At 44.1% G+C, this 25,044-nt stretch overlaps 2 protein-coding genes across 3 annotated transcripts in view; one reads left to right on the top strand and one right to left on the bottom strand.

Annotated features, from left to right (window-relative positions):
* Fyco1 (FYVE and coiled-coil domain autophagy adaptor 1) overlaps nt 1–25,044 on the top strand; it is a 72,339-nt gene that overhangs the window by 35,672 nt on the left and 11,623 nt on the right. For both annotated transcript variants that reach the window (XM_027415532.2, XM_027415531.2), the window contains exons 11-15: nt 2,796–2,963; nt 5,028–5,177; nt 5,794–6,005; nt 8,583–8,727; nt 24,720–24,815. In XM_027415532.2, the coding sequence (XP_027271333.1) occupies nt 2,796–2,963; nt 5,028–5,177; nt 5,794–6,005; nt 8,583–8,727; nt 24,720–24,815 (771 nt within the window). The remainder of the gene's footprint in view (nt 1–2,795; nt 2,964–5,027; nt 5,178–5,793; nt 6,006–8,582; nt 8,728–24,719; nt 24,816–25,044) is intronic.
* Nucleotides 14,943–15,971, bottom strand: Cxcr6 (C-X-C motif chemokine receptor 6). Its single transcript, XM_035443423.1, has one exon. It carries the CDS (start codon nt 15,969–15,971, stop codon nt 14,943–14,945), a length of 1,029 nt encoding a protein of 342 aa, XP_035299314.1.

Here is a 25,044-nt window from a genome sequence, read left to right as displayed (position 1 = left end):
GGGAGTAACAACAAGCATTGAGTCCTGCTTGCAGGGTGGCTTGCTCTATATGCTGCATGTGCAGGCCGAGCATCCTAAGCTGAAAGGCTTGGGAGCAGAATTTTTCATATTTCAGAGCAATTAGGGATGTTTAACTTATAATTACCTATTGTAAGAGGGTTTAGTTTCTCCTCAGTTTGTCACTCTCAGCTTGAGGCCATGTGGAGTTGTAAACCTGAGCTTACTTCTGGAGATGGAGCCAAGCTAATGTAGCTAGGGCTTGCTGAGAACAGTTCATCAGGGAGAGGATCCCTTGGGTGCCATCAGCAAAAGCAAGTATACCAGATTATCCTGAGCCTGTGCCCATCCCTTTTCTCCTTCCTTCCTGCTTGGCTCTGGATTCAATGAAGAAGCCTAGTCACTGGCCTGTTTCTTACAGCTCCGAGCTAGGTCTTGTTTGTGTGATGTAAACAGAGGAGACATTTGAACTGGTATTTTTAAATACTATAAGAATGAAAGCCTGTATACTGGCACATTTTTAAAAACTTTTTATTGATTCTTTGTGAATTTTACATCATGCATCCCGATCCCACTCATCTTCCCATCCCCTTTCCTCCATTCTCTGCCCTTGTGACCCCTGCCCCCCATGTAAAAATATACTCTCAAAACAAAAATGAAGAAGAAAGGAAAAAAATCTTCCATGGAAGCTGTAGTGTCCCAGCAAGTCACACAGTGTACCCCTTAGTCCATACATCTTTACCTGTAGTGTTCTTTGCAGCAGATCATTGGTCTGGCTCTAGGCCTCTACAGATACTGGGCCCTCAATGGGACTCCATCTGGATATCCTGTTATTGTCTTGTGTCATGAGGATCCTGAGCTTTGACTCTGCAGATCCAGCCCCTCCAGCAGTTCATAGATGAGGTGGATGTTGAGGTAGGCTATCAGCCATGTTTCTGGGCCAGGGTGATAGCTGGGCTGGTCAGCCCACCAGGTTTCTCTCATTGTCACCAGGGCGAGCTCTCCAGCACTGCCCCAGCTAGCTCACCCAATGCAGCAGGCATCAAGGAACAGGACCAGTTCTCCTCACGTGTCCTTAGTCTGGCTCATCCAAACTCACATCACCAGAGCCAGCTCTACTGTTTTGCCTAGGCGGGTTATATGGCCCACTCTCCCAATAGCTACCATTGGCTAGAGATAGCTCTTCTGTTCTCTTGCCCCCAAGGCCAGCTCTCCTTCCTGCCACAGTTGACAATGGGTAGGGAGTGGAGGGCATATTTTCCCCCACCCATATCACTATACGGCATATGAGAGATGGGGCAGGCGCTGTTGTTCTGCTCACATCCACAGGACTGGCTCACCTGTGTCTCCCACCCCCTCAACAGGGTCAGCTCTAGTGTGCTCCCCAGGTGAGTTATAGGGCTTGCTTCCCCATATGCTGCAGCCAGTGAGGGGCAAGACCAGCTCTCCTGCTCTCATGACCCTGAGCAATGGACTACTATCAAGGGATGGTGGGGGGGGATATCTTTCCCTCACCCATGCCACCACGTGGCTGGTGGGAGGGGGCAGTCAGCTTTGCTGCTCTCATGCCCTCCAGGCCAGCTCACCTCTCACCACCCCCAGAGAGGGTCAGCTCTACTGAGGTTCAGTGCAGATTCTTCCCCTCTCATTATCCCAGGGTCAGCTTTCCCACCCATCCACAGTTGGGGGTGGAGGGAGTCTTCATTCCCTCCACCATTCTACCATATGGTGGAGGAGGGGTGGGGCCAGATCTCCTATGCACTTGTGTATGAGGGAATCACCTGCCAGCTGATCAGCAGGGTCAGCTCTGCTGTTACACATGTGTTTAATTCCAACATTTTGTGGGCAAGAGGCATGTGGATTCCTCTGAGTTGAGGCTGGCCTAATCTAAACAGCAAGTTCCAGGCCAACCAGAGCAACATAATGAGACCCATTGAAAAATAAACAAAACAAAATGCTGTAAGAATGATTATGTGGAGGATCTCAGGATTTGTTTTCGCTGCCCAGAATTGTACAGTTCACCTGCCTAGGATTAGACTTCCATTGATGTTTTGTGTTATGTGCCCTGAAATCATTTTGTGGACCTTGATACCCTCTGATAGCTATGTGTTAGACTTGGCTGGAAAGCATGCGAACAGTGTAGGCTTTCCAGAGAACTTCTGTTTAATGGAGTTCTTACAAATACCTTACTGGGTCATGAGGTTTGTATCATCCTTAGAAACTGCCACCTAAGGGGATAGTTAAACTACATGTGCAATACATGGGATTGGGTAGACAGCCAGCTCCACCAGCCACTCTGCTGAGGGTCGAGAACAGAATTTCAGGGGATTGGAGGACTTTTGGTAGAGAGCCCAACACTCTCCTCAAGGCAGAGTCCCAAAGACACCTGAGAGCAAGGTCCCTTTGAGAGACCTTTGAGAGACCACACCTCTCCTTTATGTCCTGACTCTTCACCCCTGCTCTTCCTCCATCACCACCCCATAAGCCTTTTCCCATCTGGCTCTTCCCAGCCTCAATCCTGTCCAGGAGTTCTTACAGGAGTGTCATGTCTCACTCACTGAGTATGTTAGCATCCTGGAATGTCTCTGCCATCCCAGAATTACCCCCTCCCCTTGCATGTTTGGGAGGGAGGTAGGCAGAGTGTTGGATTCTGGGATAATGCATAACCTGTGAGCAGGTTATACCTCACCATGAGAGGGAAAGGCCCAGGGGGCAGCAGGACCTCTCATGGAAGGCCAGAAGAACCCAGAGATTCCAGGAAGCTTAATGTCAGAGGAAATGTATTTCTCCTCTCCCAGAACTCAGAAGGAACTTGAAAAGGCCACATCAAAAATCCAAGAATATTATAACAAACTCTGCCAGGAGGTAAAAAACAGGGAAAGGAATGACCAGAAGATGCTGGCAGACCTAGACGACCTGAACAGAACCAAGAAATACCTTGAGGAACGGCTGATAGAGCTGCTCAGGTGAGTGCCAGACAGTGGCGACCCTGTCTAGGATTGGCTTTACTTAGGGGAAAAAAGATTATTTTTGAAAATGGCAGTTCAATGGAAATGGACCCTTCTCCTCTGCTGTCAGGGAGCCATGTGTCTGCAGGATTCAACTAGGCTTTGGCAGTCTTGAAGGCTGGATCTCTCTGATCATAGCAGTGATTTGGGGTTTTTGTGTGGATGCAGGATTATATCCAAACTCTGGGTGCCTGACAAAGAAAGACGAAATGACACTTAGTAACTGGTCATTTCTCCATCTCTTGCTCATTTCCAATGAGCCTTCTCCTCTTGTACTGTCCTACTTTTCCTAGGATCGGGGCTCCCTGTAGGAACCCAATAGCAGAAGGGACTGAGGGACCCAGTATGTTCTACTCTTGCCACTGAAAAGTAGCCATGGTGCCATATTTTCCAAGACAGACGTGGGAAACTAGATTTTTATGTGAAATGTCCTTGTTGTGAAATGTTTGCAAGTCAACTCACAACTTTAACTTTTTCTTAAAGGAATCAGATATGCAAGATAAAATATTTTAACTGTGTTTTCTGTCCTTCTGTTCTTCCGTCCTTCTGTGACAAAACACTTGACAAAAGCAATTTAAGGGAGGAAAGATTTGTTTTGGCTCGGGGTCCAGACAATTTCAGTCAGTCTTGGCAGGCAAGGCATGACAGTGGGATTGGCTCAGTCCATGGCAGTAGGAGTTTAAGGCAGTAGTAATATTCCATGTCTTAGCAGATAGGAAAGACCCCCAATGACCCACCTCCACCAGCCATCCTTTGATCCCAAAAGTTCCACAGCCTCCTCAAATAGCACTACAAGCTTTGGGGGGGCCAAGAGATCAAACAAATATAGGGGGGGTATTTCAAACTCAAGTCATAATAATTAACACACGATTCAACCTCAACAGGAATCAACCCATGGCCGCTTTTGTTTTCCCAACTCTAGATTGCTTTGAAGCAAAACCTAGACATAATATTACTTTATCTATGAACACTCCATATCGAATTTCCAAGACAAGAAATCTTTTTCCTTTGTTTTGCTGTATTTTGTTTTGAGACAGGGTCTTACTATGTATCTTTGGCTGGCCTGAGACTCTCTATGTAGATAAATCTGGCCTCAGACTCACAAAAATCTATCTGCCTATCTACCTCCTGAGTTCTGGGATTAAAAATGTGTACTACCACACTCAGCATCCAAGACAAGAGGTCTTATACAACTATACCTTGAAAAATGAATGTGTCAAGAGACACTTGATAAAACCCAAGAGATCAGAGCTCACTCACTTCCATTTGTGGTAGAAGCAGTCATAAGTGTAAATTGCCTAGATTCACTCACTCATTAGGATTCCAGGTATCTTCTTGAGGAATGTGGTAGAGAAACCAAGTAGCATTCTCACAGTCCAAGGTGTAGGTATATGGCTTCCTAAGGATATTGAGGTCAGGTGCTATGGACTCACTGGAAGAACAAGCTGGTCCAGAAGATGAGTCAGTGTGTCTCCTTATAATTTAGGTTTCCTTAGCCGGGCGGCGGTGGTGGTGCACGCCTTTAGTCCCAGTACTCAGGAGGCAGAGGCAGGTGAATCTCTGAGTTCAAGGCCAGCCTGGTTTACAAAGTGAGTTCCAGGATAGCCTCCAAAGCGTCAGAGAAGCCCTTTATCAAAAAAAAAAAAAAATTAGGTATCCACCCTCAAGGCAGCTCAGAACTATTTTTAACTACAACTCCAGGGGGATCAGATGCCCTCTTCACACTTAACAGGCATGATACACTGACACACATGCAGATGAACTGTGTATTGCATAGCATTCCCATTATCAGCTTGGTGACATACTACATATATCATGTGCCTTTTACATGATGTTTTGTGGTGCCTTTGGAGATGTCAGCAGAGAAAGCCTATGTTTTGGATTTCTCAAGTTGGGAAGAGGGCATTTACAAGGAAAGTGATTTAGCTTCTATGGCTTGGAACATTTGATATCAGCTTTCTGAAATGAAGCAGGAGTCATTCTCTGCTTCTCGTGGATTCTTAAAATGTGATATTATTTCAGGGACAAAGATGCTCTCTGGCAAAAGTCCGATGCACTGGAATTCCAGCAAAAGCTCAGTGCTGAAGAGAAATGTATTGGGGACATGGAAGCCAACCACTGCCATGACTGCAAGCGGGAGTTCAGCTGGATCGTGCGGCGGCACCACTGCAGGTTAGCAGCAGGCAGCTCACCTGACTGGAGTCAGGACATAGCTCTGGGTGAGGGATCTAGGAAAAGCACTTGCTTGTTTACCAAGGGAAGCAGAAGAGTATGTATCACTTGGGTCCTAGCTGGACATTCAAGAGAAATGTGGGTGGGATTAAAGGAACTCACAGGCGTGTGGTATACTCAGAGACCAGCAACCCTTTAGCTATTTTCGATCCTATGGGGGAAGGCAGATGGTGCCAGAGAATGCAGATCCTTCAGGCACCTAGGAAAGACAGGTAAAGAGAAAAGGCACACTGGGAATTGGATACAGCTAAGTGCTCTCTTAGAGACCCCTCCAGACAGTAAACGTGGCATGCACACCTGTAGCCTGATGTTAATCAGACCTTTTCTCCCTGCCTTGAGGCCTATGGAAGTAAACCACTCTCTACTAAGCTCACCATGATGGTTTTGTTGGAATCTTATGAAATGGGTTTACAGCACACTACATTGAGGGCAGAGTCTGGAGAGTCATAGGCTATCAGGAACCCAACACAGAAACCTGTTCTGGTGCTTGGCAGATCTCAGTGATCCACAGTCCATTGTGCATCATTCTCACAGCCTGTGCTTGTTTCATTCCCAGGATATGTGGCCGCATCTTCTGTTACTACTGCTGTAACAACTATGCAGTGACTAAGCCCAGTGGCAAGAAGGAACGCTGTTGCCGAGCCTGCTTCCAGAAGTTTGGCGAAGGCCCTGGATCCCCTGATAGCAGTGGCTCTGGCACTAGCCAAGGAGAGCCCAGCCCCATGGTTTCACCAGCTGAAGCAGGCTCCCAGACCATAGGAAACCAAGGTCAGAACCCTGCCTCGTGGGTTCATAGATGTCACTGCTTTCTCACTACGGCCAGTTAGCTTGAGCAAGCTTCATTCAATGTATCCCAAACTTAGGTGTTAAAGAGATGCTAAATATATACTACCACCAGCCTAAAACTTTGTTATATTATTGGGGTTGATAAGCAAGTAACTTTCCCCTGCCATGACTGAGTGTGATTTAATATGAGCATGTATACATACACGTGTACTACATTAGACTATACTCCATGAATTGAAGAATCGGTCCTCCGGGACCTCCTTCCTGATACCCATTATCTGCCCTGTGGTAGCATAAGACCAGCAATTTTGCCTTCAGTAGACAATATCTTTCTCCCTTTCTCTTAATGGCCAAGGACAATGTATTCTTTGTGTCTTCCACCTCAGCCAGAAAGCAGACACAGCATTTGATTCCTGCTACTTCTGCCTCCAACTCTCCCTAATAGGTGACCAGACTGTCTTCTGGACACTGCACTTTAAATGTAGAGCCAAGGATCAGAACTGAGATGGCAGAGATAGGGCTTTTCTCTGTTCAGGCATCACTGCTAGCTGCAGTTAGTTCTTGTGAACTCTCCTTTGATCTCAGCCTGGATGCAGCCTAAGAAACCTTCAGAACCTTGTTCCTCTCTTCTTTAAATGGTCAGGGGTCCCTACCACTCATGAATGGGACTTGTGCTTTTCACACACAGCATTGGGGACTTCAAATCTTTCTCAGTCTTTTAAAAACTGAAGTTTACAAGTCCTACATACTCTGGACATGTGTTCTTTATCAAATATGTTTTATAAATGTTTTCTCCCAATTTACAGCTTTTCTTTTTGATGAGCAGAAGTTGTAGTTTTGATAAAGTAATATTTATATCATGTTTTATGTATTAGTTTTTTTATGTATCTAACTTTGTTTTCCCCTGTATTCAAAAGGTTTTTTCCTTCTAAAAATTTTGGGTTTGGGACTTTGTTCTGGGAGGTGAGGTTGGGTGAGTGAGTGGTTGAGTGAGTAGTTTGTTTGCGACAGGGACTCATTTTGTAGCCCACCTCTCCTTTTACTCTGGGTAGACTGGCCTGGATTCAAACTCAGAAATCGGCCTGCATCTGGTACTGAGTGTTAAGATTAAAGGTGTATGCCACCACGCCTGTCTTCTTCTAGTTTTTATTATTTTAGGATTTTATTTGTGTGTGAGTGTGTGTGTGTGTGTGTGTGTGTGTGTGTGTGTGTGTGTGTGTGTGTTTTGAGACAGGGTTTCTCCATGAAACAGTTCTAGCTATCCTGGAAGACATTCTATATACCAGTTTGGCCTCAAGCTCACAGAGATCTGCCTGCCTTTGCCTCCCCAGTGCTGCAATTAAAGGCGTGTGCCACCATGTCCAGCTATTTACCATAGATTCGTAATGCATCTTACTGACAAGCAAAAAAAGCCCTCCAATTTTGTTCTTTATTGAACATATAAGTTTTAGAATGAGCTTCTCAGTTTCTAAAAATAAATCATGATGAGGTTTTCATTGGACCTAGAGAGCAGTTTGGAGAGATTTGACATCTTAATAAAGGGTTGTCTATTTCAATCCATGAGCATGATATAGCTTCCATTTTTTTGTTTTTCAAGACAGGGTTTCTCTGTGGCTCTTTTTTTTTTTTTTTAGGCTGTCCTGGAACTAGCTCTTGTAGACCAGGCTGGTCTTGAGCTCACAGATATCTGCCTGCTTCTGCCTCCAGAGTGCTGGGATTAAAGGCATGTGCCACCAACACCCAGGCTGTAACTGGGTTCTTTTTGTCAGTTTGTTCTTCTAGTTCTCTGTTACAGAAACTTGAGAGGAAAAACATTACCTCTAAAGCAGAAGACAGGTAAACTGTTCTTACTAAGTAGCCTAAATTCCCTTGTGTTATCTTACTGGTAGGTGTACAGCAACAATAAAGTGATACTATGTTAGGGTGCTGAGATTGCTTGTTTTGATTTCTCTCATTTTCTGTCTGCTGTTTTTTCTTCTGCCTCAGACCTTATATTAAACATGATACACGTCTATGGGTAGCTTGATTGGCACAGTGACCTGCTTATTGAGTGGTCAAGGTTAAACACAAGACCCAATGCCTCCTGCAGCTCCCTGGACAAAGAGAGGTTCTGTTCTTCCCAACAGTGGACCGGAATGGGGGAGGGCATGAAGTCAAATAATCTCCTGCTTCAGATTATTTCTGACTGTGTCTAATAGAACAAGGTCTCATTGGATCAATATATTTTCTGTGTTAGTTTCTTATCTGATATAGTTTTGATAGATTTTGTTTTCCTTCTAAATAGGGGTTCTAGAGGATGTGGAAGTAGTTGAAACTTCTACTCTGCCTTTGAGAGGGGGTCTTGAGGCTGTATATTCAAAATCTTGTGTAGTTTTCCCTGGAGTGTCTCAGCAGTCTTCCTCTCATACCTATATGGAACAGCAGTCAGTTAAGAGACTATTTAAGATGTATTCCATTAGCTTGTTCCCCGTAGCAGCACCCCTCACTTCCCTGTTACCCCAGTCTTATGCATAATGGTTTGTATGTCTTTTTCTCTCCTGCTTTGCCTCCACCACCCAGGAGCAAACTCAGTCTGCAGACCACCAGATGATGCTGTGTTTGACATCATCACTGATGAAGAATTGTGCCAGATTCAAGAATCTGGCTCCTCCTTGCCTGAAACACCCACCGAAACTGATTCAATGGACCCAAATATGGCTGAACAGTGAGTAGATGTCACCTCCATTTCCTATGTACTCATTAAGTGCCTGTTCTTTGTACTTTCGTATCAAAAGACCAGGAAAGTAAGATACTAGAAGCAGGATTAGCTGTCTCTGACAAGGGAAAATGTCTCGGAACAGTATTCAGGGTAGGGTGGCTCTTAAAACGTGACAGTGCTCAGGGAACATTCAGGAAGGTACTGAATCAGAAAGTTCCTGGGAACTATGTGTGGTGCCCTGATTCAGCATCTTCATTAAGGGTAGTCTTTGGGTTAGGCAACTATATTAGTCAGCTCAGGATGCCACAGCAAGAGACCACAGGTTGAGTGACTTAAACCATGGAAATGCAATTTATTGCTATCCTGGAGGCTGGATATCAAAGATCAGAGTACTGGCAGACGTACTTGTGAATTTTGTGTTCTTCTCCCTTAGTTTGCAGATGACACCTTCTTGCAGCGTCTTTACATGGTCATCCTGGATTTTTACCCATGTCCCTTAATCTCCATTTCATGTGAGGACACTGGTAGATTTTTAATTTAATCACCTCCTTAGAGGTCTTTTGCAATTAAAATCACACCTATGATGTACTCGGACCCTGTAAATCCATGAGACAAAATAAATTCTTCCTCCCTTAAGTTACTTCTGTCAGGTATTTTGTGATGAAAATGGTAGCTATTACAGGAATTTGGGGTTGTTGTGATTAAATCTGACTATGGTTCTAAGGCATTTGGGGAAGAATGTGGAAAGGTTTGGAAATGCCAGCCAGCAAAGCCCTAGAAAACTGTAAACAGAGCTTTAGTGAGCTGTTTTGGTCGTTGTTCACAAGATCAGAATGCCACTAGAGATGTGTACAGTATAGACTGTGCCCATAAAGTCTTTGCTATGAATAAGGACTCTATCAGGAATTAAGGCAGAGGTCATTCATGTTACATTTTGGCTAAAATTTTGTATTTGTGAGACGGCAGTAAGGCTTTGGGGATCAGGACTAAATGTTATGTTTTGAACCTGAAATGTCCCTGCCAAGTTTGTTTTGAATGTTTGGTCCTAGGCTTGTGGCATTATTTTGAAGGCTGTGGATCATTTAGAAGGTGTGGCCTGACTGGTAGAAGTAGAAGTCAGAGAAGTTACTAAAGATGAGCCTATGAAAGTTTAACCTATCCCTGGTTCTAGCATAAGTTCTCTGCTTGCAGACCCAGTGTCATGTAAACAAGTCTAGATGGAGCTGCTCTTCACGCCTTCCCTGCTATAGTGGACTTATAGTCTCTGAGCCAAAATAAATCCTTCCTTAAATTGCTCCTGTCAGATATTTTATAATAGCAATGAGAAATGTAGTGAATATAGTCTCAAAATTGCTTGGCCAACTTTACTTCTGGTGAAGAAGATTTCTGTCAGCTCATGTTGACTCACAGATCTCTATCTCCTGCTCAGAATCCAAAACAGAACCAGGAGTTAATTGTTATCTTTGTCATGTCAATTTCTGCCACGTGGGAGGGCTGTACTTAATCTTCATGAGGCTGTTAGCCTAGATTTTAGCTTAAATGTATCTCTACACTTGTGTGTTCTCTGACTAAAGTCACTGAATGCAGTTCATGGGCCAAACCTAAGATAGGTCCTATTCACTGTTGCCCCTATGACTTTGGACCAATTCTGTCCTTCCTTAAACACTTCTCTGACATACACTGATCAGTAATCATCATTGTTCACCCTGACCCCCTTGATCCAGTGGTCCCCAGGGTATCGTCTCTTCCTTTAGCAGTAAACTACATTCTGCCCTTGGTACCTGGCAAGCTACATGGATAGAAGGGTGAGTAGACCAGGAACTAGGAACCCAGAAGGATGCCATTGATTTGAAAGTGTCTTTTCACAAACACCTGGAACCTGCATAAGGCAACTGTTGTCCAGCTTCCTCCCTTATCTTTCACCTTCCTCTTTCCTAGTAGGAACAGAAACAGAAAGCTTCCAGAGTGCTGACCAGTACGTGTAGTTATTGGTCTTGGGAAATCAGGAACTGTTCCAGAGAAAGGAAACTACCAGTATGCTGGCCCGCAGCTACCAATGCAGGTCTGGGATTAACTGGTGGGAACCTGTGCTCCTCTATATCTCACCTATGTGAAAGAAGAGCCACCTTTCTACACTATAGATTGTGTGTTAGCATGGATGGTAGCTTTTCCGTAGCATTCCTTTTTTTCCCATGTTTAAAACTCAAAGATATCCAGCGTCTAAGAAAGTATGGGGAAGAGAGCCCTAGACTTGCACCAGCATCCCTCACAGCAAAGTTAGAGGGAAAGGAATCAATCTGGGGAACAAAGTAATGAAAGAGGAATTAAGCTTTGACCCTTCCTGGAAATGATAGAACAAGGAAGTCTCCAGATCCAGCTTCACTCTCAGGGAAACCTAGCAGGATCTCCGGTAACAACTGCCTTTCCCCCATTCTTGGCTTACCTTAATTGGTGGTACTTAGCAGGAACACAGACCTCACCTATAGCAGACAGATGTCCTTCACAACCTTTCAGATATGCATGAAGCCTCTCCCTCAGTGTCCTAGACGCCACTACCCAGATTTCCAGTTGTTCTCAGAACTGAGTGATAGGTAGTTGGCTTCCTTGGCCTCTGCCCAGCTCACATACAGCTAAAGTCTCCAATATCTGGCCTCCTCTCTAGGTACCAGATATACGGGCCATTCAGGGTGAAGAGCTTAAGCTCCAGACCCAAACAAGCCTCCAGGCCCTCTTCTGGAGAGCCTAGAATCATCTACCCCTCCTTAAGAAAGGTGATTGGAGACAGGGTCTGGGCCAGAAACCTTCTGTGGAAATAGGTGATGTTCCTGATGTTGATGCTGAGTTTTGACCATCAGACTAGGCTGTGAGTATCTACTGTGTACACATGCTTCTCAATATCTTCAATTTATAGCCTCATCTTTAAAGAAAAAAAAAAAGCCTCCTTCAGTACCCAGATTACACGAAATGATCTGAAACCTACTCTCAGAGTCTGCTCGCCAGCAATTGTTTCAGAACCAGGGCTTTGCGGCCAGAGCGCTTAGCAGGGGAAGTGTGGTCACCAGACAAGAGATCTGATGCCTACTATCTCAAAAACGAAACAAGGACAGGATATGGTGATCATGGTTAAAGTTCAAAAGCCACCTTGTGCCTGTGTTAACCCGGGACCTCTGACTACAGAAGAGTACACAGCAGGCAGGCCCTCTGTGTGGTATAACACCTGCCTGCTCTGTGGCCAGTGTTTAGGGCAGAGAGGCTGCTAACAAGGACCAGTCCTCATTCAATTCTCTGAAACATAGCTAGGATAGTCTGGATTCAAGCAGGGTACATGTTCATCTAGTTGTTCCCCCAACTCCACTGTAGCATGCTGGCCTTTGATATGATCTGCTGGTATGAGCAAAAAGGGGAGCCAAAGGTGGGAAAAAGAGATGGCTTAGTGTTTGAGACTTCTAACTCCTCTAAAGGAATGGAGCCTGAAGCAACAGCCTTTCCTGGCCATGGTGCAGATAGCTTTCAGGTCAGAGACAAGCCCTCTTTAACTAAACACATGCTGGGATTTTTCTTTAGTTTTGTTTTTGGTGTGTGTGTGTGTGTGTGTGTGTGTGTGTGTGTGTGTGTGTGTGTGTGTGTGTTTATTGCTAATGGTAGTATAGATACAGGAGGAGATAGAAACATTCCCCAGGTTGGAGTAAGTAGATGCCCAGAGAATGGGCAAATAATGGCTGAGGAGGCAAAGAGAAGGAAGGTTCTATTGCTGTGTTTTCCTGGCAACAGACAAACACAGGCTTATAAAGGCCAGTATAAACATTTCTGTGGGGAACCTGGAAGAGTGAGTGATCCAGCAGGCTTTCCCATCTCATCTGATTTGTTTTGGGGGCAGATGGCTGGTCAGGGATGGTCCAGGGAGCATTGTCACCTGGCACTGTGAATTGGTAAGCCAGGCCTTGGAGAGGCTTTCTAGAATTAGCCCCCGCTGGCACTGTCTCTTGAGTGCTGAGTGCCCAACCCTGCCTCTCTCTAGAATACGTGTATAGATAGCTACAGGGCCCTGTCACCTGACTCATCTTCCTTCCCATTTAGAGCCTGTATCTCCTGAGCTGGAATATTAGAGAAATTGGGGACTCAGGCCCCCTCCATCAGCAGTGTTGCAAATAAAGACAAATGCACTGACTGCCTTAGCACCCTGCATTGAGCAGGCTGGTTGCTTGAGTAAGCACTAGATCTTACATGTCACTTGTACATAGCAAGGAAGTGTACTATAGCCCTTATGTGTGTTTAATAAAACGGTGCATGGGACCATGTGGGTACTCCAAGGTGTAGTCACATTTTGATGAGCCAGAATTCATGTGGCATACCCTGTATGTCCAGGAAAAAAGTACACAATAGCCTATGTCACTACACTCACCCATATGGATGGCAGAGGGAACCTCTACTAGTTTGTCTAAGAAATAACTGCTGTCAGTTTGGAGACCTTTCATCTACAAATAGGTTGTGCTGTGGGGTTTTTGATTGGATTTTGTTTTGAGACAGGGTCTCTTGTAGCCTAAGTTGACCTCAAGCTTTCTCTAAATGAGAATAACCTTAAACTTTTGATCCTCCTTCCTTCACCTCCCAAATACTGGGATTATAGGTATGTTTCATCACACCCAATTTTAATGTAGTGCTGGGTCCAAACCCAGGACTCCATGCATGCTGGGTGAGCATCTACCAACTGACCTATCTCCCCAAAGTCCTCCTCAAATTAATGGAGAGACTTGTGCAGTCTCACTAAAAAGAAATGGCCAAAGGGTAAGAGATTTGTTCAGGTCAGGTATGCTGGCCTGTGTCCTTAACCCAGCACTTGAGAGTCAAAGAGACAAGTAGATTTCTGTGAGGCCAGGCTGGTCTACATAGCAAGTTCCAGACTGATCAAGGCTATGTAGTCATGAAGGAGGGAAGGAGCTGCAGCCATAGGCTGCTCTTTCCAGCCCCTGAGCCCAGGGTTAGCTAAACTCTTGTGCATTCTGGTCAGCCTTTTTAGGTAGATGTTCATATTTAGGTAAATGATTTGGTGGTTTGAACACCCAACAAACACCTATAGGGCCGTTCACCTGATTGTCAGGATCTAGTCAGCATCAATCTAGTCTGGCATGTAAAATTACCTCATCCTGGAGCAGTATTACAGGGTTAAACAGATGCACCCCACATCTTGGGCAGGAGCAGGAAACCACTGTGAAAGCAAGATTGTTACCATTGCTATAGTCTGCTTCCTTCATAGACCACTGCCCCTAAAGTTTAATTTTAACTCCTTTAGTCTAAGCCTAGAAGTTAACTGGTTTTTTTATTTTTGTTTTTGTTTTTTGTTTTTTGTTTTTTGTTTTGTGCTGTTTGTGAGGGTTTATTTTGTTTCGTGTTCCGGGTTTACCAAATTAAAGTAGAATGTACCTAAAGATGAAAGCAGTTTGAAAACTTTTAAAAGGTTTTATTTCTTAACCAAGAAACTCATAATATTTGATACATTGTGTGACAGGCATTGGAAAGTCCCATTTTGGTTTTTTTGTTTGCTTGTTTGTTTTTAAGATGAGCAAAGCCACCAGAGTCCCTCTAATAATGCTGCTTAGAGTTGTTATAGTCTTAACCTCCTTTTTACTCATTTCTTTATCATTGTGTGGACCACTGAAATTCAGCTATTTACTCTGGCCTAGTGTCAGTTTCTTACGCTGCACTTTCAAGGAGTAATCTGAGAAAATATAAGCATCCACCAATACAAAAGTCAGACCTCTGGAAGAATCAGAGCTTGGTGTCATCCTATTAGGAGCCTGGTGACAGGTCTGAGCCACATAGACCAGCACTTGTGTGGGGGTTTCTCAGCTCTCCACTGCTTGCCTATAAAAGAATCTTCTGAACTCAGGAACCAGCATGTTACCTGTCATCAACAGCTTTGTTGATGCAGCTCTTCTTCAACTTTTAGCCCAAACCTGAAATCTCTAGAGTTAACATTCTTGAGGATGGAAGAGAAAAGGTGCTTAAAAATCTCAAAACAGTCTCATTTGAGCACTGAGGCTTAGATATTAAGAACAGGGTATGTGTATATTTCTGAGAAGCTTTGTATACAGCCACAGTTTTCGGTGACTTCTCCACAGGAGTCCACATGCTATAAGCAAAGCCTTTCTTGTTGCATCCAAAGGACATAGCCATGCTCCTAAGAATTCTGATGCTAGTTTCTCCAAGTCTGGCCAGGCCTACTACAATTGGAACATACTGGTGGTCTCTACATTGTGGGAGGCAGAACAAGTCTTGGAACTGTCCTCAGAAGACTTCCCCTGACTTGAAACCCCCAAGTAAGGAAGGCAGCCAATGTCCTTCGCAAGTTTCCAGAGGTTCTTCCGGAACTTTAAGCCAACAAAGGCATAAAGTACAGGGTTTAGGCAGGCCCGAAAGTATGCTATAGCCTCTGTCACTAGGATGGCATACTGGAAGCTGGTCATGGCATAGTGCTCCCAGCTTGTGCTCCTGATTAACATGGCAAGATTGAAGGGTGTCTGTGTCAGCAGGAACACAGCCACAACAACGAAGATGATCTTTAGAGATTTGTGCTTCTGGAAGCCTCGAGCATGAAGCAAGGTCTTGATAATGCTTGAGTAGCACATAATCATAGTGAACAATGGCAAGAAGAACCCCAGAGACATCTGTGTGGCAAGAACCACAGTGGAAATTGCCTCATTGTGGTACTGACAGATAAGCTTGTCCAAATGTTCAACATTACCATAGATGATCTGTGGCAAAGAGACCAACAGGGAGACCACCCAAATGAGCAAGCAAGTGATCTGGCCCCAGATCTTCCACTTAGCCTGCTGATTAAAGACTTTGGTAGCCTGGACCACTACAATGAAACGATCCACTGTGATGCAGGTGAGAGTGAGCATGGACACATAGAAGTTCACTGTATACATGCCTTGAAGAGTTTTGCACATGACAGTGCCAAAGACCCACTCATAGGTGCCTGCGTAGGCCCAAAAGGGCAGAGTACAGACAAATACCAGGTCAGCCAGAGGCAAGTTCATCAGGAACACATCTGTCAGGCTCCTCAGCTTCTGGTAGAAAATGTATATAATTAGAACCAGGGAGTTTCCTACCAGTCCAAAAATAAACACCACCAGGTACATGCAGGGAAGAAAGACCTCCTTGAACTTTACAAAGTGTTCGTGCTCCTGACTGTTATCAGTGGAAATGTTGAAGAGCCAGGGATCTGCCTCGTAGTCCTCATCCTTCATGGCGTCTGATGTGGCAAACATCTGTGTGTCAAAACCCAAGAGTTAATATTTGGTTCTGTCTGAGTGACATTCTTTCTTCCCACTGTCCTTATTAACTGAATTTAGGGAAAAAGTTATCTCTAACCCCACTTGTTACCATGCTCAGTAATAGCAGTGTGCTGAAGGTGGCCATTTCCCAGGGGAACTGCTCACCCAGCATGAGGGACTCTTCATTAACACTAAAAAATCTCACACTCCTCCCATGTATATCCCATAAAACAGTACACTCAATTGTTTAAAAAGAAAAAGATACCATGTAATCAAGTGGACGATGTAACCCTTTAGTTTTTTGTCTTGTTTTGTATTTTGTGTGTTTATGTATTTTATGTGTATAGATGTTTTGCTTGCATGTGTGCCTGTGACCTCTCTGTGTGTGCAGTGCTCACCAAGGCCAGAAGAAGACATTAGATTGCCTGGGGCTGGAGTTACAGATGGTTGTGAGCAGCTATGTGGTGCTGGGATTCAAGCCCAGATCTTCTGGAGACTGTCTAGTACTTGTAGCTGCTGAGCTCTCTCCCCACAACTATTTGGAAACACAGGCCGCTGTCTGTCAGGGAGGCCTTCCTCCATCTGCTGGGGTCTCATAGCAGGTGCCTGCCACTCTCTGCCCTGTACTGGTCAGTTTTATGTCAACTTGACACAAGCTAGAGTCATTTGAGAAGGACTCACTTGAGAAAATGTCTCCATAAGATTGGCCTGTAGGCAGGTCTGTAGTGTATTTCCTTAATCAGTGATTGATATGTGAGGGCCAGCCCATTATGGATGGGGACACTCCTAGGTTGGTGGTCCTGTGGGCTATAAGAAAACAGGACAGGCAAGGCAGGAAGGACAAGCCAGTAAGCAGCACTCTTTCATGGCCTGTGCTTCAGTTTCTGCCTCTGGATTCCTGCTCTCAATCCCTTCCCCGATGAACTGTGATCAGGATATGTGAGATGAAATAAACCCTTTTCCCCTCAAGTTGCTTTTGGTCATGATGTTTTATCACAGCAACAGAAACCTAAGATAGCCCTACTTGGTGTTAAAAATCATGAAAACCAAATCAAATGCCCCTTCTAGGAGGTGTCCTTACTAGTATCTATAGGAGCTTGGGGGATGGCAAGAACTGTGTCTGACTGGCAAGTTCTTCCTGTTTACTCTTCTTCAGCTGTAGAGTGTGAAGGGTAATTGATGGGGAGACAAGGGAAAGAAAACCCTTAGGTGCCCAGAACTTTGACTGATCAGGGAATTCAGGTGTTGTCCTGACTTCCAAACCAAACTTTTCCATTTATCATCTCTGTTGGTTTATGGGATCTATGCTGGAGCCTCAGATCCTGGAGAATTAGAATGGTGCATGTAGTGGTTGCTGAGTAGGTGTGTAGCAAACACCACATGCCTGCCTTTCTTGCCCAGGACTTCATCTTCCATGGCTGTCATGTTCCTGACCCTGCTCATCCTCTCATTTTACCAAGGACCACAAGCAGCATAATGTAACCTGTGGCCTGACTGTAGGGGCCAGGCTAATATATCCCACTGGTGTAGGTTCTATAAGATGTCTTAAGATGAGCAAGTGTTTGGGTAGAACCTCTGTAAGATTTACCAAAACAAAATATTCCCTAGTCAGGTGAGGGTATATGAAAGTTGAAGACACCCTCCACTTTTAATCAACATGGTCATTTCTTGCACTGAAGTTGAGTCCTAGGAGGAAACAGTGTCCACTCTGATGGTTCTGCAACCTCTTCCTTCCCTAGAGCCATAATCCCTTTTCTCACCACCAAGGAAGGACTTACTGCCTTTACAGTAAGACTACTCAGTCCCATGCTTAGACCTCAAGGCTAGATATCCAGTCTTGATAGGCGGGAGTTAGGCATCCTACTCCACAGCTTTCTGAGGTGCTAAAATAAGGTCAGATATTGGTGTGTATGTTATTGACTTACATAGGGATGATTTATTTTTCATCATTTAAAATATAAAACAAACAGCTTTGCTTTCCCAATAGTGTCATCCAGTTCTCTGTTACCTGACTTACGTGTATTTGCCTTTTTGTTGTCCTATTTTTTTCTGGATACAACCCTAGCATGACTCTTCAGAAAATGTACACACTCGTATTCAATGTTATGTTGGCAGATAGGAGCTACACTGTACAAATGCAGTATTGAAAATCATTGGACTGGGGAGATGGCTGTCAGTAAAGTGCTTCCTTTGCAACCATGAGTACCTGAGTTAATTCCCTAAAAACTCACATTTAAAAAAAAAAAAAAAAAAAAGTGGGCATGCTGGTGTACACTTGTAACCCCAGCACTGAGAGGCAGAGAAATGTTCTTGGGACTCACTGGCCAGACAATCGTACTAGCCTATAAGGTGAGTTCAGGCCAGTGAGGTCCCAGCAAAAAAAGGTAAACTGTGCCTGAGGAAAGACACTTGTTTACATATGCATTTATACCCACAAATATACAAATATGCATGCACAGGTACAAATCACAGCCTCTTATACAAAAAGTTAAGAACATTTCTTTACAATCAAAATTTTGACTTACGCAAATGAAAAAGTAATAAAACTTTGGACATAATGTGAAAGGCTGATAATAAACCATAATTGTATCTGAAGCATAGAATGTAACTCAAATATTTAAGAAGTACTTTTAATTATTTTGGAAGTTTTGTTATACTTAAATTACTGAAAACAGAATAAATATGAGAAAAACATGCAAAAAAAAAAAAAGCATGAGCTATTATGGTTACAACAAATAGATGGCACCCCTAGTCTTCCTGCTTCCACCTCCAGGTTCTGGAATCGCTGCCACAATTGGCTTCTTAACCTTTTGTGATCACAAACCTCTTTGAGAAGAATCTCATTAAAGCTGTAGCCTTTGACTGAGCAATAATGTCCATGAAACTATAATTCTATAGACTTTTTTGTTTTTGTTTTTTTTTTTGTTTTGTTTTTTTTTTCAAGACAGGTTTTCTCTGTGTTGCTTTGGAGGTTGTCCTGGATCTCGATCTGTAGACCAGGCTGGCCTCGAACTCACAGAGATTCACTTCTCTGCCTCCCGAATGCTGGCATTAAAGTCGTGTGCCACCAACGCCCAGCCTATAGACTCTTGTTTAAAGAACCTTTGATAACATAATTTTGACGACAGTCTTTTTTTTTTTCCCTCCCTTCTCTTCTCCCCTTGACTACAGTCTTAAAGGACCAAACTCCATAAGCATTGGCCTTTGGCTGGCAGAATTACAAATTACTTAATTTATCTCCTTTTTATTTTTCTGTAGTCTACAAAATATGCAGTTTTGAAATGCTTTTATACTACAAAAAAAAACATGAATGGTAATTGAGAATTACAGCTTGTTGTATAAGGTGCAAAAGAACAGAAAACAGAAAAATTATTGATAAAAATAAAGACCAGCAACTAGACTGTTTTATGTCCCTGGGTGGATCTGGTTACTCCATTACTACATTTCTCATCCTTTTATAAGCACTTGCTGTATGCCAGAACCAATAAAGTTGTTTTCATATTTCTCTAACCCTTACAACAACCATGACACTGGCAGATGAGAGCCGTGTGTATCTGAATTCAGTAGCTTGCACCGTGTATACAGGCAGGAATCTGAGAGAACCTACAAAAGCAAATGACTCACCAATAAGGAAGCCCCAGTAGCTTTGTTCCAGGGTGAAGTAAGCTCACTCCCGGTCTGCCTCTGCTGCTCTGTGATGTGTGTGATCTGTGCCTCTGCTGCTCTGTGATGTGTGATCTGTGCCTCTGCTGCTCTGTGATGTGTGATCTGTGTTTCCGTCAAATTCTAAGAGACTTCAGCTAAGGCAGCACATCCACGTAACGATCTTGACAAGCCCGCCCACTTAATTTGAGAGTCAAAGATGAAGCATGGTTTTGTGCTTCACACTCCCTTTCTCTTGCCTTGGCACATAATCTGCTGTTAAAACCTGATAGGTTTCCATTTGTGAACTAAAGGGGAACAGTAAGAAGATTTGACTTTTGTCCACTGAAGATGGTGGACTTTGTCACGCATTTCTTTGGAACATTTTGGGTCTAATCCAACACAAAGCCCATGCCATGGATTAGACTCTGTGAATGTCCAGTATGTACCACAGATGGCTCCCAGCAGTCCTGAGGGCTCCATTTATAGATGAGAATATAGAAGCCAGAGCCAAAATAACTGGTGAATTCTGAGCTATAAACTCAGGTTTCTGGTCATTCCCAGACCAGTGTACCAGATTGTATATAAGTGTCTAGCTGTGCTTGAGGGCCTGGTGTAGCCCTGCACTTGGCCCCAGAGGTCCCTGTCAGGCAATGCCCACCCACCAGGCTTGTCTTGGCTAGAACTGTCTGGGGTTGCCCTCCTGAGCCTTCCCCGTGTGCTAGACATGACCCTAATACAGTCTGTTTATTACGTCCCATGAGCTAACATTGCTAACTTCTCTGGGAAATTACCCTGGAAGTCAGGAACTGGGAGTAGGACCAGAATCTAGAAACTAATATTCAATATTGACATAAAACAGGTATGTAGAGGCTTCCATGTACAGCTGTTGGGTTTTGATTACTTCCTCATGGATGCAGTGAACAATGAACCACAGATGAATAGTGCATAGGTTGCACCAAATACTGAGAAAGAGCTGAAGCACCAAAGAGCTGAAGCACCTCTCCTCCTAAAGAACCCTCTGGGGGCTGGAGAGATGCCTCAGCAGTTAAAGAGCACTTCTTGTTCCTACAGAAGACCCAGATTCACACTTACAGGATAGCACTAGAATGGCCTGAGCTTTATCAAGCTTTGCTGTATTCCTTGCAGAAATTTGTCTTCTCCAGTGAGAACAGAGTCCTGTCTCAACCCTTTGTGATTGTTTGTGTTGAACATCTATAGGAACATGCATGGGTGAGTGTAGAGAGATTGGATGTGTATATTTGAGAATGTATGATACTTTTGTCATAGCTACACTGCAAGGAAAAGTTCTGTATAAAATAGGATTTACAACTAAATTCAAGGAACTAGTCCAGTTGGGACTACTTTACCAAAAAAAAAAAAAAAAACAACAACAACAAAAAAAACTTTTATTTGCATCTGTTGTCTAATTGTCCCAAAGTACTTAAGTTCCTTTGAATCAAAGATCTAAACTTCTCAAGAGTGACTATTTAATTGTCTGTGCCTTGCATTTCCTCTGGAATACTGGAATATCTAAAATGGAATTGAGAAAAGAATGGAACGGAAGTGTTAGCCGCTTTTGCTGCAGTCTTATCTTGGAAGCCAGGTTGTGCTAACCTATCACCTTTTCTAGAAACCTGGCATTCTCAGGTCAGAACTATTAGGACATCACTCCCAGGACCCAAAGTTTTTTACATTTCCTGCTGTTTTCGGGAGGAGAGGTTAGCACAGGGCACTTAGAAGTGGCGGAGCTGAGGACAAATTCATGGCTCAATACCCCTGAAGGAATAGCCAGCCATTTGCAAGTAGGCAGGGATTGCCTTGTTTATTGACACCTATTGCTGATCACAAGGGTGGGCCTGTAGGTTTGTGTGTTGTGATCAGACCATCAGAACCAAATCTTCAGAAGCCTAGGTCTTAGAAGTGCTGTTGTTAGCTTGGTTGTTAACATAGAAAGGGAATCAGTTACTGTGATGGATGTGTCCTTTTGCCACACTGTAACACCAGGCTGTGTGGTGACTGAACCCTTGAAGTATATAGCTAGTGCAAATTTGGATCTGAAGTCCTAGTTTATTTGATTTTGATTAATGTGAGTTTGGACAGAACAGTCTGAACTGAAGACTCCCACTCCCCTTTTGGAGCCTGGGATTCAGTAAAGTAAGGGACAAAATGGAGAGAAACCTCCAAGGAAGGCCATAAGCAAGACATCACAGGCTGCTAGGCATTCCTCGGGTGGAGCTTCTGTTCTTGGCAGCCTAGAGAATTTTTGTCTAGTAATAAAGTGAAAGTCAAGTTACAATATTTAGATGTGTGACAAATGCTAGAGGCCTAACTGGAAGTACCCAGGTGACTCCTTGCCCAGAGAGGTATGGCTTCTGATCACTTTGGGAGTAGGGCCCTTCTTAGTCTCTGCCTTGTTTCTGCACCCTTTTATTCCTTTTTTCTTCTTAATATTTTTATTTTACATGTGTAGGTATTTTTCCTGCATGTATGTATGTGTACCGTGTGCATACAGTGCCTGTGGAGGCCAGAAGAGTGCCAGATCCCCTGGAACTGAAGTTTCATATAGTTGTAAACCACCATGTGGGTGCTGGGATCCAAACCTGGATCCTCTGGAAGAGCAGCAAGTGCTCTTAATGGCTGAACCATCTCTCCAGATTCAAAGATTTATTTATTATTTCAGTATATCTCTGTGTGTATGTACTTGTGAGAGTTTGTTCGTAAAGAGGTCAAAAGAAGGCAGGGTGATGGAGCTGGAGTTGGAGGCAATTGTAAGCCACCTAACATGGGTGCTGGAAACTGACGTTGGGTCCTCAGGAGGAATAGCAAGTACTCCTAATCATTGAGCCATTCTTTATTCTTTAGTAAACTGGAGTGTTGATTACATCTACCTTTGATGGCATTTGAGATTGGAAAGTCCCTTACACTAAGGTTTATAATGCAGACATTTGTTCAGCATAGACTGTGTGTGCAATGAGATTCCTAGGAACACAGATCATCACCTTAGAGCATTGTTCTCAACCTTGAGTTGCAACCCCTTTGGGGGTCACATATCAGTTATCCTAAATACCACATACTCACATTGCAATTCATAACAAATTACATAGCAAAATTACAGTTTTGAAGTAGCAATGAAATAATCTTATGGTTGGGGGTTACAACAGGAGGAACTGTATTAAAGGGCCGCAACATTAAGAACATTAAGAACATCTGTCTGCCTTAGAGAGAAAGCTTATCAATGGACTGGTCACTCTGTGAAGCCACAGAAGCTAATGGTAGGCCCTGCTGCTGCAGCAAGGAATGGAGAAAGATCACTTGAGAACCCTGATTTTATGGCCTTTTCTTCTGAGAAAACTGCTTCAATGGGAAAGAAAGGACATGGCTATCGAAGGAGAAAGGGTGCCCTCTAGTGGTCCTCCTTGTGTTTCCTGCCATTCTCAAATCTGCTTTATCCCTTAATGCATATTTACATGACTACCTAGGAGAGATCAAAGTTCCCAAAAAATGCTGCAAGGCTTTAGAAGCAATGTGAAACTGGAATGAATGTGCCTGGAGTCCAGGCAGACAGGCACCTTTGGTAAGAGGAAAATTTAAGACATACTGACCATACCCATGGGGCATTTCAAGAGAGTTCTCCAGAACTCTTGAGACTAGTTCCAACATCTGGGGAGGAGACCTTTCTAACTAAGGCCTTCACGTGGGAGCAGACTGTTTTCTCTCTTGGACCTGTGTGTCTTCTTAGGCATAATTGTCAGCTGAAGTTGGTTGGATTATGAGGCCCCTAGCCAGGCTGGGCATAGAGTCCTGGTTGGAAACACACTGAGCTGCAGTCACGGTATCTGATTCTGGCACAAATCCTGCCTTGGAGAAACAGCTGGGGCTCGAGTCCCCATCCAGGAACTTTTATCTGCCAATGTATTTTGAGAGTCAGTATTTTACAGGTGTTCACAATGTTCCATGCTCACATAAATACAAGAACATACTGGATAGGGCACTAACAACCAAAGAAACGTCCATCCAAATCTAGCTTGATGAATCAGTGAATTTGATGCTGTTCCTAACAGGTGTAAGGGGAACTGCCTCACTGAGAAGCACACCCTAGAATAGGTGACAATTCATAATAGCTGCATTTCTGGAGTTTTCTGTGCAGCTTTTAGATGGCTCCATAAAAAAAGTCTTCTCCAGCGATTATTTGCTGCTTTTAAAACTGAGGGTGCAGGAGTAGGGGGATGGGACTTGTGAATCTTGTACCTTCCTCCCTCCCTCCGTCCCTCCCTCCTTCCTTTTTTCTTTTGAGATAGGGTCTATCTATGTAGATGTATTAGAATACTTTGTGGACTAGGCTGGCCTGAAACTCATAGAGGTTCACTTGCCTTGGCCTCCCAAGTGCTAAAGACATGTGCCACCATGCCAGGCAAACTGAGTTCTATAATTTGTATGCACTTTTGTCTTTAGCTTACTGAGTCCCAAGAGCTCTCGCCCCCATCCAAAAGAGAATGTTTTAATGTAGAAGAAACAGCTAGACAACTGCCTAAATCACTGACTTTCTAAGAGAGAGATTATTCTATGTGACACTTGCTCCCCGTGTATTGGTGGTCCACAGAGCAGACTTTGGAAGCTGGAACAGCCACAGTGCCAAGGCAGCTCCTTCTGTACTCCTGATGGTGCATTAGGAAGGAAAGAAGGGATAGGTATTCACTCTGCCCTCTTTGTCTATGGCTGTGCCCCATCCCTGCCTAGACCTATTACACCGACTGCACTGCAGCCAGGTATCTGATTCTAGAACCGACTTTGCAAGGGCTCTAGTTCTTGTGCCCCGGGGCCAGTACTAAGAAGGAAGGAAGAAATGGTGCTGGTATCATGCCTGCCTCCCCTATGCATAGAGAAGGGCTTGCTGATGCGGGAGGGGGGAGTGACTCTTTAGTGTTTATACTCACCTCCTTGCAGGCAATCTCTTGCAGCCCTGTTGTCTTCCCCCTGCTGTCTCCACTGAAGTCCTTACATGACTCCATTATAGACCTCAGGCTATATGACTTTGTGTGCTAATAGCTAATGGCCTTCTCCTTCGTGATGTTTCAGGGACACCACATCAAACTCACTAACTCCTGAAGACACTGAAGACATGCCAATGGGGCAGGATGCTGAAATATGCTTGCTGAAGTCAGGAGAGCTGATGTAAGTGGACCCCTTGTGCCAGTGGAGGGGGGGTCTCAAGAGAAGGGAGTACGGAGGAGGGACACTGGTCCTACCATAGAATAGGAGCTGGCGCCACCTGGTGCTCTATTTTGCCACTAGTGGAATGATGCAGATCTTTAAGGGCAACATGGCCTTTCTGGGTCTAGATGTGTGTGATTCAAAGGCCCAGATGCCAGTCAGTCATAACCAAAGGACAGACATGCAGCCA

Source organism: Cricetulus griseus, chromosome 4 (assembly GCF_003668045.3).
Source record: "Cricetulus griseus strain 17A/GY chromosome 4, alternate assembly CriGri-PICRH-1.0, whole genome shotgun sequence".
Lineage (NCBI taxonomy): Eukaryota > Metazoa > Chordata > Mammalia > Rodentia > Cricetidae > Cricetulus > Cricetulus griseus.
This window is presented reverse-complemented; position numbering and strand designations above follow the sequence as displayed.

Coding starts and splice junctions, on each gene's coding strand:
- Cxcr6 (XM_035443423.1), bottom strand. CDS start 15,971: ATGAAGGATGAGGACTACGAGGCAGATCCCTGGCTCTTCAACATTTCC.